We start from the raw sequence: 18,149 nt of genomic DNA on the forward strand, positions 1-18,149 counted from the left end.
TCCAAATGAGGTTTGGGGTGCTGGATTGCACCTTTCTTAGGGACACAAAATGCTTCCTGCTCTGTTACAGGTGACAAAGCTGGCAAAGATGTGGTGGGGTCTTCTCTCATCAGCATGTGGTGATACAGCCCCTTCCCCTCATTCATTCCACTCACTGCCCTGTCCTTGTCTCCACTCACTCAGAGACACCACACCAAGGAACAGGACCTGGGCGTGGCAGTGGCAAGGGTGCAGAAGAGAAAAGGTGTTGATGTACAACCACTGTGGGAGCGGCTGCAGGGAGAACGAGGGCAGCTGTGGAGTGAGGGGACAAGGGTATATGCTGATGGCTCAGCAGGGTGAAAAGAGCAGCTGCTGGTCCAGAGATGATGTGCGTCATGTCTGAAACCATGTTCATCTCCCCTGAGTTCTTCTTACAGTGAAAACAACTGCAAGGTACACATGCTCCCAGACAAAGCAACCACTTGTCTGTTCACTGGTTTTTGACGCAGATTGCTCAAGAGAGCATTTTGAGAGACCTGTGTGGCCCCTAGGTGGAACAACTCCTGGTTATATGCCAACTATGTACAAGCAGGGGCAAAACCTGGCTTGAAATCCATCTCTGTCCAGGGAGAAGTCAGGAGGTGAAATATTTTTGACATGCCCATTTGCAGTAACTAGTTGAGCAAATGCTCTTTTGCAGGGCACATTTGAGATAAAAGGGATCCCCTGAGACAGCTAAGAGGGATCTGATATTCTGGGCTGCTGAAAATATTCTGGTGGATGGTGTGGAAGTGAAAGTGCCACCCTGTTGTTATGCTCACAGACATTCAGGAGAGGGAGCAGGTACATGTCCTTCAGCTGCCAGCTCCACAGCAAAGCACGTGGAGCTGGCACTCTGGGGATGCAGCTGGCTGAGGCCCAAGATGATACCAAGCTCAGTATGGCACAGTACAACTACTGACCTTACCCAGGAGCTGGGAGTCTTCTTCTTCCCCCTCCCATGAGGACAAAATCAACCAGCTCCCCATGCCTGCTCCAACAAGACCAACAAACTGTCTAGCACTTAAGGTTACACGGGGTTAGGACCTATGGAAAGAGCTTTATCCAGACACATCTCACCTGACATACTCTAAATATGCTCCTCACTGGTCTCAGCCTCAGCCTAGGCTTCAAGTTTTTCTAGGTATTTCAAATGTTACTTGTACTGCAAGTGGATGGCACTAGTGAAAGGGCAGACTGCCTGGCAAGGTGAAATAACAATAAAAAATAACAATAAAAAGGTGAACTGTCTATTGCTTAAGAGCCCTAAGACATATATTGTTCCATCCCAGCCTGGAGTTCTGTCACCATCTGTGGCCAAAGGAGGTTAAAACCCATGATAAACCTCAAAGAGGAGAAAAAATTCTGCCTCTTGGCCCTGCCCCATATAAGTACTCTGCAAACTCTAGATTGCAGTGACTGTGAAACACCAACACACCGTGACTCCTGAGTCCTGTGAGCCCACCTCAAGAAACTCATGTGGCTGTTTGGCAGTTACCCCACCTTCCCACCAAAAAAACTCCAAGTTCTGTTTTCCACTAACTTGTTTGAAAACTTCCAGAATTTCATTCCTTGTATAGTCAGAATTATTAGAGATTATAAATGCATTTTGACCCATACTGTTCTTACTTCTAATTCTCTTTGGATGTTTATTTCCTGCTCTCTTATGCCTTTTTTTTTTTCTAAAGTGCTTTGTTTTCCCCCACTCAAACAATTTCAGTTTTGCCATGTTAAAATGGATAAAGAAAAATGAGAGAGCTACAAAGGGAGGCAAAGATAATCTGATGTGATTGCCATGCAAGAAGAAACTAAATAAATTAAGACAACAGGGGGAACAGGGAGAAAAGGTGGTAGAGGGTATATGACAGACAGCTACACAACTGTCACTGTGGGAAGACAGTGATGATCAGTCTTTTTACACTATTTCTCCAGATTAGAAGGGAACAATGAAATTTTCAGACAACAGAAGCATAATTACTTTTCCTATAGTGCATAGCCTACAGAAATATTCCACAAATTGTTGCAGACAAACAGTGAAAGATGTATACAAGTATCTGCTGAACATGGCAGAAGCTAAATAATCTATTTATTTTGCATTTTCTAAACATACCACAGCTTAATTAAAAGTTAGTGGCCAAAAGCCTAAGACAGTGATTCTTTGCTAATAAAAACACTAGTTCGTATACTTGGGAGAAACTGGTGCTTCTCAGGGTAGTCTGCAGATTTTCTTGGCTGTTTTGGAATGCTTCCTTGCATGCAAATACTGAACCTTATTTTTACTTTAGATTTAAGTAATTCTTTCCCTGTTTCATACCCACACTCTCAATCTTTCAGTTCAGTCAATTTATTAATCACTTTCCTCCCTTTCTGTCATTAAAATCTGAAGTCTGTATTATAACCCTAACTTTGGCAACAATAACTGAATGAACATATAATTGCTCAGTCTAAGATTGCTATTTACAAGAAGCTCCTGCAAAGCATCTATTTGATAAACTAAATTTCAGTTACCTTGCCTCTTGTTGGATATTTGATGAAGAAATCTGGTTATCTTATTTTATTCCAGCTTCCCATTGCAGGGTTGTTTTTATTAGTTGGCTGAATCTCACCTCCAGCAGGTTGATTGTACAGATGAAAAAAATTTTTCTGGATAGGAAACCCCCTAGTTAAATTGCATCTTGTATTCCCCAAGGCACATGGTGGTCATCATGAAAATCTTACCAATACTTCTGCCCTCTTAGCTGGAGATATAGATGGCCTGAGCTCTATTTCCATGACTAACCACTCCAGCTCAACAGCATCCTCCGCCTTTCCCACACAGAACAATTCTGATCCTTTGTTTCAAACAGATGAAAAATATATTCATCTTCCTATAACTTCCATCTATACCCTCTTCACACTCAATTCAAAACCTTCTTTGTTTCCAGCACATAGTGAATCTTTTCTGTCTCTCCTCTCTAACATGCCTGCCAAGGACAAACACACCCCTCCCCAGAGTCAGAGCTCCTCTCCTTGCTCTCTCTAATTTTACACCAACTTTCCTTCCTCTTGAATGCACCTTGCTTTTATTTCTGTCAAATTTCATTATATATCACTTTCTTTGGAGCAGCTTTCCCCCTATATTCCTTGGCCACAGCTATCCTTTCTGCTTGCCTTCTCGTCTTCTCCTTTAGCAAGCCTATTTCTCAGTTGTATTTTTGATGTGCCAGGTAGTTCTTTCTTCTACCTCTGGTCACACTTTCTCATGGATGACAGAGGTAACTGTCTCCCGGACTGTCTTATGTCAGAGGCTGCAGAAACCACACGTGAATGCTCAGCCAAGCATGTGACCACCTTTATTGCCTGTGCTACTTTCCTTTTTCCCACTGCTGCCATATCCCTAGCATGAAAAAAAAGATGTGAGGGAGAAAGAAAACAAACTACAAATGAAGCAACTATGTGCAAGTTCCTCCCAATCGAACTGCACACCAAATGCCAACAGAGGGGCCTGTTTGTGGCCCAGTTCTGCTCTTGCACCAGTGTTTATTCTCATCAGCACAGTCATGTCATGTCTGCAGCAGCAGAGCAGGAAGGCAACACCAACTCAGCACCACGTGTCAACAGAGAGACAATAACAGAGTACAGCAGCTCCTTCAACTGGTGCAACTGCCTCCAGGAGAGAACATCCATCAGTGTCAATGCCTTCCTCCAGAGAGCAAACACTGTTCCCGTTGGAGTGTTCTCAAGTTTTGAAAGTCATTCTCAGGGTGACTTACACTGGCTTGAACAAATGACAAACCGTTTCAAATAATAGTGATTACATTTAGTAGTAATGATGTCACATCACCTGCTGTACGTCTTTGAACTGAGCATCTATCAAATGCTTGTTTGGAGTTCAGTGCAATTCCCATGTCAGCAGAGCAACAGCCCATTAACTGCACTCCAGCATCCTCTGGTAGCAACATCTGCCTTTATGACTGTGAGTTCAATCTAAATATCTCTGTGTGTGGTTCTGTTTCAGTGAGACCAGAGGAGGCCACTAAGTTGATCACAGGGCTGGAGCACATATGCTCTGGAGAGAGGCTGAGAGAGTTGGGGTTGTTCAGATTGGAGAAAAGAAGGCTTCAGGAAGACCTTAAAGCCCCTACTAGTGCCTAAAGGAGCTCCAAGAGACCTCGAGAGGGTCTTTGGAAATTGTCTGGAGTGACAGGAGAAGGGAGGGCAGGATTAGATTAGATGTTAGGAAAAAATTCATGGCTATGAGGGTGGTGAGGCCCTGACAGAGGCTGCCCAGAGGAGCAGGGGGTCTGGAATAAGACGATCTTTGAAGTCCCTTCCAACCCAAATCATTCTGTGATTCTATAACCAGCTTAAGCCCCAGGTGATGTATTTTTACATCTCCCTTTAGGAAACTGTGTCTATGCTCCATGCGAACAAATTGCTTCTCTATTTTTTAGACAAAATATTTCCCTTCTAAACATCATGTCCACTCTGGTTCTCCCATGTTCACGTTTTTTCCTTGAAGCTGCAGCTTAAAACTTTGGTTCCCTCTAAACAGACAGCCTGTGTGCAATACAACTGAGACAGAGCAGGAGAGACAAGTGAGAGCTGGGGAAGGCTGGAGAGTGTGGATAGGCATTAAAGAAGTAAGAAATGTTCATTAAGAATCGGTAGCATACCTTTTATGCAGTTTAAGCTATATCATTAAGGTACTGAAGGAATACCTAAATCAGGAAAAAACAATTGCAATATATATTTGGTAACAAAGTGCTAATTACCTTTCTCGAACAAACTCTGCCATTTCTTTCTGCATTTGTTTCCCTTTAAGTTGCTTTTGAAGAAGAATTTCAAATCCCGACACTGTATTGTTCCCTTGTGAGTCCTTCTTATCTGCCTGAAAGAAATAAAACGAAGTTCAACAAAAAACTATGGGGACTAAACTCACAGAGATGTGGTTCCCAGCAGCAGCTTCCCAGCAGTGGAGCCTGAGGAACCCTTCTCTGAGATCAGCTGATGGCCACAGCACCTCAGTCCCTCTCAAAGGAGTAGCCCCACTTTCTCTTTTCCCCTCCTCCTATTCATTTTCTTTTTTTTTTTTTCTTTTTTTTTTTAATTTTTATTTAAAAAGGGAAGTTTACAGTTATTTTTAGCTAGCATAAAATGATGTGGGAACCAAAGCAGCAGGACTGCTGTCCTTTCTGCCCATCACCCTTCACAGCTGGTAATGTCACTGGGCAAGTGTCAGCCCCAAGGGCTCAGCTTGCAAAAACAAGGGATCCTAGAGCCAGCACAGAGGAACGGCTGGGGCAGAAGGAGGACACTGCTGCTCCTTCCAGGGGGAAGGCATCCCTAAATGACCTTTAACGACTCCCAAGTTCAACCTTGATTTATACTCAGCAAAATACAGCCAGTTTGCATGGATCTGCATGGGTTAAAACTTAAAACAGGGTAAACCTGCAACTTGTCCCATAGATTACCACCATACACCCCATCCTTCACTGTTTGTTTCCTACATAGCCCAGTCAACCCTTTGCTCCACTGACTTTAGTGTTGCTACAAGGACCAACAGAGTTTTCTCTCTGCTGCCTCTTTTCTCTCTCCTCTCCACGTTCATATTTCAGTATTTCATTTCCTACTCCCTTCCTAACAAACAAATTGTCAGAGAACATTTCCCTAAATACTACAGTTTTGCTGCAATCCCTTGGGTGCTGCACAATTGCCTAGAGAAAAATGCCACACTAATCAAAGCATGAGACTGGTAGGATGCCCCACTGGGCACCAGTCAGCTGAGAAAGCAGGAGGAGTGGAGCTGATGGAACAAGGAGGGTGAGCTGTGGGCAGACCATCAGTGACAAGGCCAAAGCAGAGGAAAGTCCTGGGAGTGGAGTTAAGGGAGGATAAAAGTCCACAGAAGAAAGGAAGCTTTAAGTAGAGTTTCACTGAGAGCGAGATTACCCACCCCAAAGAGCCAAGCAGTGGCTGAGCCCTACTAGTGACAACCAAGCAAGACAGGGACTTCTGTAAGACACATGCATAAAATCAGTCTGTATGCCATTAACGATTTAGGGTTCACTGGGATCAGAAGAATGGAAGGAACCAAGGAAGTCTTGTGATAATGTGACCATTTGCAAGTGTGGCAGTGTATTGTAGCCAGTCCCTGACATCAGCTGTCACCCAGTGCTGAGCAAGCACAACAGGATGTGCTGCTGGGCACCCAACGCTGACACTTCTGTTTTAAGATGGAAATGCTTCAATAACTTATAAGAGAAAAACACACATGGAATTCCTAAAATCTTCATTGTTGACTTCTTTTGTAGTATTTGTTTATTTGTAGTATTCTTCCCACCCCAAAAAAATATTTTCAGTGGAAGAAAAATTTTCCAGTAGACTTTTTTCTATCAGCTCCACACTCCAAGGACTATTGCATCATTTTAATCTGATTTAGGAACCTGAAAACAGAGCTGAGCATGAGAGGGCACACTCAGAATCAGCCACTGAAGACTTCCCAAGCTGCAGGCTGTCTTAAAATTACTCAAGTTACAAATAGGCCTGTCCTTCACAAACCTCATCATTTAAAAACCTTGTTTCTTATCTGACCTCCAGAATAAACCAATGGGAGGGAGTTTTAGAATTTAACATAAAGTTTGTAACTATCTCCTTGTTTTAGAAGGGACATCTCCTGCTTCCTTGTGCATCCCTAGCTCTCATGCTCTGAGAGACACTGAAATACCATTCCCTGTCAGCCACCTTGCTATCCTATGGATCTGTTGGAGTGAGTCCAGAGGGGGCCATTAATCTGGTCACAGGGCTGGAGTACCTCTGCTCTGGAGACACACTGGGAGAGTTGGGAGTGTTCAGCCTGGAGAACAGACGGCTCTAGGGAGACATCAGAGTTCCTTCCAGTGCCCAAAGGGGCTTCAAGAGAGATGGAGAGAGACTTTGGGCAAGGGCCTGGAGTGACAGGACAAAGGGCAATGGCTTCAAACTGACAGGGGGCAGGGTTAGGTCAGATACTGGGAAGGAATCCTTCCCCTCACAGGTTGCCTAGACAAGCTGTGGCTGCCCCATCCCTGGAAGTGTCCAAGGCCAGGTTGGATGGGGCTTGGAGCAACCTGGGCTGGTGGAAGGTATCCCTGGCCATGGCAGAGGTTTGGAATTAGACAAGCTTTAAGGTCTCTACCAACCCAAACCACTCTGAGATTCTGTGATTCCATCCCCTTCCTCATGCACTGAGGTATTTTAAGATGTGTGGCTTGTCCTATATGTTCCCTGTTTCCTGACCCAATCTATCTCCTGACAGCTGTGTTTGCCCTTCTGAACACTTCTCTGATGATTGCCCACACCTCACACTGGTCAGATGGTTTCCACATGATCTTCACTGGCATCGCCAGTCTCGCTGCCCTTACACACTGTATTTCAGCCCAAATTCCCCTTTACCTGGTACCACAAATCAAGCTGTTTGTTCCTCTTTTTTGGAAGCTCTGGAGCTTCAATATGGCATGTGGCTGGCTGCCTACTTACCCAGAAATAATCACAGTAGCTCCACTCTGAAGGTTTCAGCAACTGCTGCTCTGGCATTACGTCAGGGTGGGGGAAAGTCACACAGTTGATCTGTTAAAAAGAAAAAAGAGAAAAAAATTGGAGTTAGACAGCAATGAAATTTAGCTGTTGATGAGAAATATGCAAATGGAAGTTTATATCCACGCACTTCCCATCAGAAAATCTGTGGTGAATGCATGCCAGTGAAGAAAAATTCCTTGTTGCATGGAAACAGCAGTTAAGTATTCCCAGAAAGCTTTTCTATGCAAGGAGGAGTGTCAGCTCAGAGGGAAATAAACTGCCCATTTCACATGAGAGAAACCTACTGGATTTGGAAAGCACCATGTGGGGAGCTCTCCCAGATCCCTAAAAACTGGTAAAAGACTTGATGTGAGACACTCTGAGCACACTCTCAACACAGAAACACAGTGAGCATCAGAAAGCACTGCAGGCACGAACGGCACATCTCAGCACAAAACTTTGACTATGCCAGTCTCCTACAGGATTACAAAAAATGGGTTATTTTTTCAGTGCACAGCCCTTCCTTCTGTCTCAGAGATCTTTTCAGATGAAAGTGATGGTCCCTGCTATAAGGAGCAGGGGCTCTCTGAAGTCAGCAAGCCTTCAGTGTGCAAAAACCACCGCAATCTGTGAGACAGGACTTATCACATGGTCATTACATAATGGCATAAAAAAGCCCAAGTGCTCATTAAGTTATCGCAGTGGAACATGCAGCCTGATAAAAGCACAGTGAAGGCTAAGAGCGTGACAGCTACTGCAGAATATGCTGCAGAACAACTCTGGACAAACCCAAGCCCTTCAGAGGATGTACCAGCAAGAGTCAGAGCTCACTGCCAGTTTATAATGCTTGCCCCAATTCCCTGCTGAGCAGATCCCTAAGATCAGTCCCTCTTAGTGCACCCACAGGGTCACAGGACACTAAGAGTACTTGGGTATTAACCAAGGAACCAACAGGTACTGGGGATGGGAGATTCACAGTTGTAACTGTATGGGTGTGGGGTTTTGTTTTGGATCAGTTAATGTTCACAGGAAATCCATCCACAAAGCTGTGGGCAGGGTTAGCACAGCTGCATGGGCAGACCCAAAGGCAGCGCTTACAGGCACCGAGTCTGCCCTTGGCCAAGTGAGAGGATCAGAAAGGCTGCGGGTGCTGACACAGTGCAAACCCCTCATGCCAGAGCAAAGCAGACAAAGCCTTTAGCTGATACAAGGCTGCTCCTACAAACCCACACTGGCTCTGCTGCCATCTGCACAGGCTGGAGGTTCAGCAACTGTCCTGTAAGTAATGTAAGAGCTTGCTCTACATAAATCACTCTTCCCAGAGAATGCCAAGTCCATTTCAAAGCATGCTGAAGATCCTGCACCTACAATGTCTTTGGCTGTCACCTCAGCTAGATCCTAAACCACTTGTCTTCCCTTCCAGCTTTCTTCCAGCGCCCATCAAGCTTCAAAACTGACCTGCAGGAGGTCAGAGATCAAGGCTTTGCAAGCAGCAGCCATGCACTAGTGACCCTGCGCCTCCAGCCAGAGCCACCTCTCCAGCCAGAGCCTGTATCATCTCCAGCCAGAGCGAGCTTCTCCAGACAGCACCAGCCTCCACTGGCCACAGAGTCTCAGGAAAAGACAACACTGCAAACACCCTCCCTGTTCCCACATGTTCCCTGTCAGAAGTGCCATGAATCAGGAGTTACAGAACATCAGCTCAGTTCAGAGCGGGATGGCCATGCAACAGCAGTGCCAGTGCTCCTCATCACCCAGACACCTCCCAGTGTCAGGGGACATGCCAAGGGACACACCACTGTAGTCACATTCAGCTGGGCTTGTCCGTGCTGCTGCAAGGAGTCCCTCAGCCCCCAGGCTGACTTCTGTCACCACTGCAGCCTCCATGAGAGATGTTTCACTGAGGACACCTTCTATCTCTGATGAAGTTTTCCTCTCCTGTCCCTTCCCTGCTAGCAAAGTTATCTCAGGATAACTGCAAGCCCATCTTGCCCTGTTTTTTTTGTTAGATAGGTAGGGTTATCTTCCCTTCTGCGTTCAAGGATCACCAGATCCAAAAGCCCGTGAGCAGATCTCCCCCAGGAGAGGAGCTGCCATCTGTCCCTCGGGCACAGCTGGTGCAAGCAGGGGGGTGCAGAGATGCCCGTGGGCACCGAAAAGCTCTGGCATGAGCCAGCGTGCACTGGCTCAACACCCCATTAGGGGACTCCTCTCTCCCCTTCCAGGAATCTTCAAACTGATCATCCCAAATGTCCTAAAAATACTGTCTGGAAACCTTCAGCAAAACTATTCCTTTCAGGCAGTGTCTGACAAACATTGGCCTGGACCAGTACTGGGTTGCTGAACAAGGCCTGACAGAACACAGGCTTCACCTCGCTTCACAAATCACCAGATCCAGAGAAGCTGTGACTGCCCCATCCCTGGAACTGTTCAAGGCCAGGTTTGATGGGGCTTGGAGCAACCTGGTCTACTGGGAGGTGTCCCTGCCAAGGGAGGACAGGGGAGTGGAACGAGATTTTAAGGTCTCTTCTAACCCAAGTCTTTCTATGACACTTCCTATGATCCTATGAAATCCAATGCCACTGCTGAGCATGGGCTGCACTGGTACCTGGTCATGCCTCTGTGCTGGCACAGCTCTCACATAATACAACATATTGTAGTTAGTTTTGCCTCAGAAGAATGAGATGGCCTCTGGAACTCCTGCACAATCCCAGTCACATATCACAGAGGGCAAATTGCCTCCTGCGAGCGAGCAACGCTGCCGCTCATCCTCCCAGAGAAGTGGAGATGCAGTATTGTCAGCAATGACAATGTTACAAGGAACCACATTAAGGTACATGGTGTCAAGACAGGTTTACACAGCTTCTGGATTTGAAGATTTCTGTCTTTGATGCTGTATTTCATATTCACTGAATAAAAATCAGGGTGATAATCTCATGACACTTGCATGCTAGCACTTTCAGCCACTCCAGTCCCTCCAACCTGGCAGCCTGCACGAAACACTGCCCTGAGCACAGCTATTCTGTATGCTTACACAATACACCTCAGGAGCACCCAGGACAAGATGCTGCCTCTCGAGAGCAGACTGCCGAGCTACAGGAACTCAGGATTTAGCTCAGGTTAAAAACAGTTAGCAGCACAAGGCAAAAGAGTTACGGAGACTGCATGGAAGTTTTAGGATGCTGGAAGTGATTTACATCTCCCCACTAGAAGCACCAATATGGCACTAATGAAAGGAAAGCTATTCTGGTTTCCACTATCCTCATCCTGGTGGTCTCCTGGAGAATGACTGGGATGTCCCCTGTGGAAACAGTGCTGAGTGTGCTTTGTGTTGTCCAAGATGACCTATTTCAACTGGGAAAGGACCAAGGGCTTCCCATGAAGACGGCAGTGTTTTCAAGGTAGATTTCTAAGGCACAACATTTTCACACTGGATATCGAGAAGGGGGAATACAAGCACCTCCTAAGTGTGTTTTGCAAAAGACCAGAAGACCAGGATCTGAGTTGGATCATCACATCATGGCACTGTGCACCAGGACAGGGAGGTGATGTGCAGTGGGGAGCACATACAGTGGCACACAAGTTGTTCCCTACAGTGTAAAAATCTGCATAGACAAACCCAAGAGAAATTCCTATTCTCAGCTAAAGGCAGTGCCTGTTTCACAAAAACTAAATCTGTGTCAGTTGGAAACTGCTGATTAGTGATATGACAGTGAGTCTTAATTTCCTGAAGCACTAACCACAGAGTCACTGGAAATGCCCAGGCTGGGACTCGCCACGGTGCCCCACTGCAATGGACTGAACTCCATGCATGCAGCAGAGAGAGGAACAGTGAGTATGCACATCAGTGGGTGATGAGAGCAGGATTAATTCATATGTTTCTCAAAGAGTATCATCAGACTCAAAGTTCTAGGAATAATTCAAACATTCTTCACTTCTCAGAAGACTATCTGGAAATGATGCTGAATTGTCTGGACAGTCACGAGGCCATTTGGGTCTAGCATCACTTTTAAAAGGGAATTAAAGTCAGAATTACAAAACTAAAATGCAGAAGCTTTTGCAGTCTTAAAAAAAAAAAAAAAGAAAAGAATTATTTGTGTGCTAAACAGAACTTAACTGAACTTACATCTTTCTACACTGAGTCCTAGCAGGGGCATGAAAAGTTTCAAACCTCTAGAAATATTACTAAAACTATATATGACTGCATAGGAAATTTTATGATCTTCCTTTCATCACCATAGATTTCTTATATTTAAACAAGAGCTCTTGGATTTGTATTTCCTAACATTTCTTAAACCTCTCAGGATTTGCCACCAGGCTGGTAGTGAGCAGGACATTGCCACAAACCAGTAGTGGTGTTCCCCCTCTCCCTGTCCTCCCTCTGAAATGCTGCTTTTCTTTTTTCTAAAAGCAAAGATAGTTGAAAAAAAGCACTCTACTTCACCAGCTTAGTCCCACTGATGAGCTTTCTGACTGATGCTAAAGACAGCCAAAGCATCTCAGGATGATGTCCCAGTGTCTGACAGCATTAACAGCTTGATCAGTCCCATGGACAGTGACATTCCCTCCACATGAGGGATCACTGCCCTTACTAACTGTGAGGAACCTCACTCTCAATAGTCACATCCCTGACAGCTGGGCAGGCTCTGTGCAAGGTCCAAATTCAAACTAGTGCTAATCTCTCAACAATGCTGACTCACCAGCAAGTCCTAACAAAAGCTTGCAGAAGCTGACTATTGCAGGTGTAATTGCCAGTAAGAAACAAAACAAATTAAAATGTATATCTCAGGTAATGATGGAGTCATAGAACATGAAGAGAAAACAAGGTGTGATGACCTGCATTACATTCTCACAGTCTCCACTGGGAGAGCCAAGGTGATAATCAGCTTCACCATGATAATAAGTTCTCATCCAGCCTCTTCACTAATAAAAATAATGGCTGTTGTCAGCTTGCAGGAAAGGGAAATTAAGTAGGGCTAATTCCTGAGTATGAGCTGAGCAAACCTTACCAGCAGTTTGTCCTTCCAGCTGCCACTGGCCACGAGTGGCACCAGAAAATCTGTGAAAGAGCCACTGGATCATGGGGACAGAAGAAGGTACAGAGTTAAAGAAGACATCCTGGTAAAAACATGGCAACAGCAAAGCTTGGTGGGACACACAGGTACAGAGGATCGGAGAAGCAGTGTAAATTGATACATTTCTCTTGACAAGATGTGTGCCAAACTCAGTGGATACTTTTGCCTGTGTACTGATCATGAGCAAATGCAATTATACTCTTAACAGCTAAAATATTCCAGCTCCTATTCCCATGAGCACTTTGGCAGTCATGGTAAAATGAGCTGTTTACATTGTAGGTGACTCTTTGTTATGTCTGAGAGACAAAAGAGTGACAGAAGAGGAAAAGACACAGAGTGAATGCACAGGATTTGCACAGGATCAATAAACTTTTTTGGGTTGGACATGCACATTAATCTCCTGGATTTCAAAGTCTCTGAAGGCTTTGAAGTTGCTACCAGCACTCACCAGTAAATGATACATTGCCAAGCAACATGAATAAAACAAGAATAATTTGATCAAGGCTTAGATAATCAACTACATGTTTATTACATAAGGTAAAAATAAATAAATGAGCAGGCAGCGGGTGAGCTTACTGTGCCGTGGTGAAGTGATTAAAGCAGGGCAACATTTTTGCTCATTTCTTCAGCTTAAGAATGCACATTATTTTTCCTGATTTCTGCATATTCACAGCATCTTAACATAGCATAGCAGTGCCAGAGTGCCTCACTTCAGTATCTTCTTTACAATTTCAGCTGAGACTCCAAAAGTACAACACCCAACTCCATTAAGTCAGTTCATATTGCAAATGGAACTGTTTGGGTAAAACAACCAAATGCAAAGGCTGGAGAACATCTCATAAGAGCCTGGGCACAGATAGAGGCTTGGGCAGTTTGAACTCTCCCCAGACAGGGAAGCCCAAGAATGCCTAGGCTGTGTTTAGGTAGCTTCAACATCATTATTTTGCCTGTGATTTTAGCGCTGGCAGGGTGATCCTGCAGCTACGGTACAACCGGAGGGAAGAACAGACAACCAAAGTCCTCACTGTTAACAAATTCATTGATTCCTTCCTATTTCAAAGGGAAGATTTTGCCAAAAGTCTTCAGGAGCCCTCTTTACTTGGTCTGTCGGTAGAAAGGTTCAGAGATGATTCAGCCCCCTGCCAAACCAAGGGGTTTCTGACAGTATCTACCATACAGTTGGCCCCAGGACAGAGGGGAGAAGAGTGCTGAACACGCAGCCTCACCCTGTGCTCATCACAACCTTGTGTTCATTAATGCTGTGTCAGATGCAGAGCACAGCAGCAGGAAATCCAAAGTTCCTGCGTGTAGGCTGCCACTCTTCCCATCTGCAGCAGGTGTTCACTGATGTGTCCAACACATGCAATCCAAACATCAGCACTTTCCAAGTCTTGCACTATCCAGACAAGGCACTAGAGAATTCTTCAGAAAGAAACCCACACTCAAGAATACCTTATAATCAGGCAAGTTTCTTGCTCTTCAAGTGAGACATAGATCTGTTCCTGAGTTGATATCCCCTTGCATATTCTCCATTTAATTCTCCCTCACCTATCATAAATGATCTCCAGCTTCCACAGTCAACTCACAGCCAGACAGACAGTTCTTCAGAAATCAGCCAGCAAACCATCCAGCCTAAAAGTAGTGAGTGCACCCTGAAACTCATTGCAAAACCAGCAGACCACACATGTGCACTGCTGTTTCTTAACTGAACATCCATATTCTGTGCAACCAGCAGCTTCGTAGCACCTATGATATATCCTGCTGGGCTTTCCCCTCCAAAGAAATGGAAGACTGCGTGGGTAACATTCACTGACCAAAGAGAAAACCCCAGATTATTCTTCTTGTTAGGTGCTCATAGATGGGAAATACTCCAGCTCACACTTGCCTTCAGGATTTCCAGAAGCTGTGCTCCTAAATGCTGGTTGGATGTAGTGAAGGCAGATCGTTCTGAGGAGGATGGGAATGAGCTCCCACTCCTCTGCTGAAGGCAATGACGCAGCGATAGCTTGGCTGCACCCACTGCTCAGAGTGAACATCACCTGATGCCCACAGCTTGTGTGCCAAAGGCTTCCAGTTTGGAAAGAGGTTTGTTGGATCAAGAGCCTCAAAGCTAACCATAAAATTCCCCCCTACAAGAAGAGGTTCTGCCTGAGAACAGCTACAGACCGAGGAAAAGCATCTGACAGCAAGCTAAGGACGTGCCCTGCAGCTCTGCTAACTAGATCATCCCCACGTCAGCTCGAGTGGTGCTGAGCAAATAGAACCTCCTAGAAGACAGGGGAAAACCTCATATTGTTTTACAGTTTACACTCCATATAAGAGTTGTTTTTTACAATGCTGCCTTGATGGAGGCAACGGCTTGGAGCAAACAGCTGTTATTTTTGTCTGTCTGATGCATTCTACTTGAAAGCTTTGGACTTCTGCTGGAGAAATGCACACTCAGTGACCCTGACATAATACACACTTTCTTGCTTTGCAGATGTTACCTGATGGCACATGGGCTAGCAAATATGAAAAACCACCCTCAGCAAACAGCCTGGAAGCAGTGGAGATATTGCAAAAAACCAAGCACTCCTGCTCTTGTGCTGTGCTCTGCAGCCCAGTGTAACCCGCGCTATAACTAGTCCCTCTGGTCACCATGTTCAGCCCATGATTTGCTCCTACCCCACTGATTTGAGTAGGCAAAGGCTGCATTTGGGGGCTTGGACATGTCTCCTCCTCCAGCCACCATAGCCCAGGAGCAGCTGATTCCCCAGGACATCTGCAAAAATGCCCAAACCAACAGATTTATACTTACTTCGAACCATATAATTCCCTCAATATGCTAATTAACAGTAATAACATTTGCAATAACTGATTTTGATAATCAAGTATCAAAATCATTGAAGTATTTTTTTCAAAAACTGTTCAAGAGTCCCCCCCCCTACCCCCCCTCCCCCCCGAAAACTGTACCTGCGTGGCAGTCAGAGACACCTGTATGTGTGCCTTTCAAATCCCGGTCTCTGTCACCAGCAACCCAGCCTACTGATGAATAAATCCACAGGCTGCATGTGATAATGTAGACAATTATCCCCTCCACATAGTACCATTAACAGGCATGTATAACACTGAATTATTCATTTTGTTCTTGTGGATCTGATATCCTGACAATGCTTGCAGCAGCTGTAAGCATGGTTATTGCCTCACCTTTATCACTGTAATTAATTTTTCTGCTCATTTCTTTCAATTTCTATTTAAATAAAACTTTCTTTTCCCAGCCACTTTCATTTATCTCTTTTGTTTTCCTTTCTATTTTTAATCATTTGTCCTACACTGAGCGGCCTAGAAGAGCAAACTGTGTTCCAGATGAGGTCACCAAGCACAGAAAAGATATTAATGACTGTAATCACGATATTGAGAACATCTTTATTCATAAAGTAGAATCATAGAATGGTTTGGGTGGGAAGGGACCTCAAAGACCACCTTGCTCGAACTTCCCTGCCACGGGCAGGGACACCTTCCACCAGCCCAGGCTGCTCCAAGCCCCGTCCAACCTGGCCTTGAAAACTTCCAGGGATGGGGCAGCCACAGCTTCTCTGGGCAACCTGTGCCAGGGCCTCCCCACCCTCATAGGGAAGAATTTCTTCCTAGTATCTAATCTAAGCCTACTCTCTTGCAGTTTAAAACCATTGTCCCTTGTCCTGTCACTACGTGTTCTTGTGCAAAGTTTCCTCGTTGAGTCAGTTATATTAAATCATAAATATTAAAAGCAAATGTAAGATTAACTTCACACTGAAACTTAAAATCTTTGTCTATCAGAAATCTTCATTTGGACGCTGGCACAAGAAACCTTCTGACACCTGAGAAAAAAATAAAGATTCTTTGAGAAAAAAATAAACATCGTGCCCTGGCAGAGAAACGATCAGCCTCCGCTGTTTGTATTTCTCCAACCTTTCAGTACTTTTCCCGATACAGAAGCTGTTGCTGGGGGGGAAGGTGATCAGATGAGGAAGTTTTTTCAGGACACCTGGTTCACAGTCTGAGACACCGCGTTCCCTCCTGCTCATCCTAGAACCAACAGAATCCACGGGAACTTGGACTGGATTCCTGCCAAGGACAACGATCCCAAAGCCTCCCCGGGTTTATCAGGGTTTAAACACCAAAACGCCGAGTGAAGGATGCTCTCGCCGCCCGCCCCGCCCAGCCCCCCGCAGCTCCCCGGGCCGGTCGGCACTCACCGTCAGGCTGCTCTCCTTGCTCTGCCGCCGCGGCGCCGCCGGGGACCCCGGGCTCTGCGAAGAGAACCGGAGCGCATCATCGCGGCCGCTCTCGGAGCCCAGCATGGCTGCGCGGGGCGGGGACAGGCGGGTCCCATGGCTCGGCTCGGCTCGGCTCGCCAGAGGGAGCCGGAGGAGGCCCCGGCCCCGCGCTCCGCCCCCCGCCCCGCCCGGGGCAGAACCGCCGTGGGGACGGGCACGGGTCCTGCTGTGCCGTGCGACGATGGCACCCGCTGTCGGGGACAGGGATGGGGACAGTGTCCTGCTCTGCCGTGGGATGGCGACATCACACACCCCTGAGGACAGGGACAGGGGTCCTGGTGTCCTATGGGGGGGCACTTTGCCCTCCTGGGTATGGGGACAGGAACAGGAACGGTGGCAGGGTCTTGCCATGCTGTGGGATGGTGACATTCACTGCTAGGGACAGGGTTGGTGACAGTGTCCTGCTGTCTCATGGGATGCCATCGTGCCCCCCTGGAGATGAGGACAAGGGTCCTGGAGTCCCACAGGGTGCCATCGTGCCCCAGTAGGGACAGGGATGATGACAGTGTCCTGCCATCAGACAGTTCCTGCCTGCCTGTGGAATGGTGGCATTGTGCCCCCCTGGGGACAGGGACACAAATGTGTCCTGCAGTCCCCCCAGGCTGGCAGTGCCCTCTGTCCCTGTTGCAGGGTACATGCTGGGATCACTGGTGGAGCTCAGATGCTATGACAGCTGATCTGCAGCACACAAGTCACTCCTGGCATCATCACTGGGCTGTGTTGGGGACTCCCACCCCGTATCCCTCTGCCTAGGCACACAGTGTTCATCCTGGGACTCAATGCCCAGCAGCAGCATCATGCCCAGCGCTGCATACATGCAGTTCCATGGCTGTTCTGCTGTTCCCTTGGTGGCAGCTGTGACAACCTGAACAGGCAGCATTTAGCTGCTCTCTAGGAAGCCATAAACAAGGGCTGGCCCTGCGCCCAGCACAGCACAGCTCTGCGTTGTTCTCACTTGTGGCTTTTTCCCCCCTTGACCTGTTTCCAAGAAATGTAGCTGAGCTTGCTGGAGGGAGCTTGCCAGCATTTGTTTGTGTGGTGGCTGCTACCCAGGTCTAAGAAAGCATCCCAGCAAGTGCCTGGGAGCTGCTCCACAGTGGGAGACAGCCTGTGCTGGGAACACACAAGGAGGCAGTCAAAGTAAAGCAGCTTGGGATGGCCCAAGACACACAAGGAGAGGGACCGGCCATAAGACTTTGAGGGTGTAGAGTACAGCTTC

At 46.4% G+C, this 18,149-nt stretch overlaps 1 protein-coding gene across 1 annotated transcript in view; it reads right to left on the bottom strand.

Moving 5' to 3' along the window:
- GAS7 (growth arrest specific 7) overlaps nucleotides 1-18,149 on the bottom strand; it is a 91,590-nt gene that overhangs the window by 15,427 nt on the left and 58,014 nt on the right. The window contains exons 5-7 of the mRNA XM_027899716.1: nucleotides 16,850-16,903; nucleotides 7,519-7,608; nucleotides 4,776-4,891 (exon numbers count right to left, since the gene is read on the bottom strand). Coding sequence (XP_027755517.1) covers nucleotides 4,776-4,891; nucleotides 7,519-7,608; nucleotides 16,850-16,903 — 260 coding nt within the window. The remainder of the gene's footprint in view (nucleotides 1-4,775; nucleotides 4,892-7,518; nucleotides 7,609-16,849; nucleotides 16,904-18,149) is intronic.

The sequence above is a fragment of the Empidonax traillii genome, unplaced genomic scaffold (genome assembly GCF_003031625.1).
Source record: "Empidonax traillii isolate 1590-97213 ecotype Southwest subspecies unplaced genomic scaffold, ASM303162v1 scaffold685:size505991, whole genome shotgun sequence".
NCBI lineage: Eukaryota > Metazoa > Chordata > Aves > Passeriformes > Tyrannidae > Empidonax > Empidonax traillii.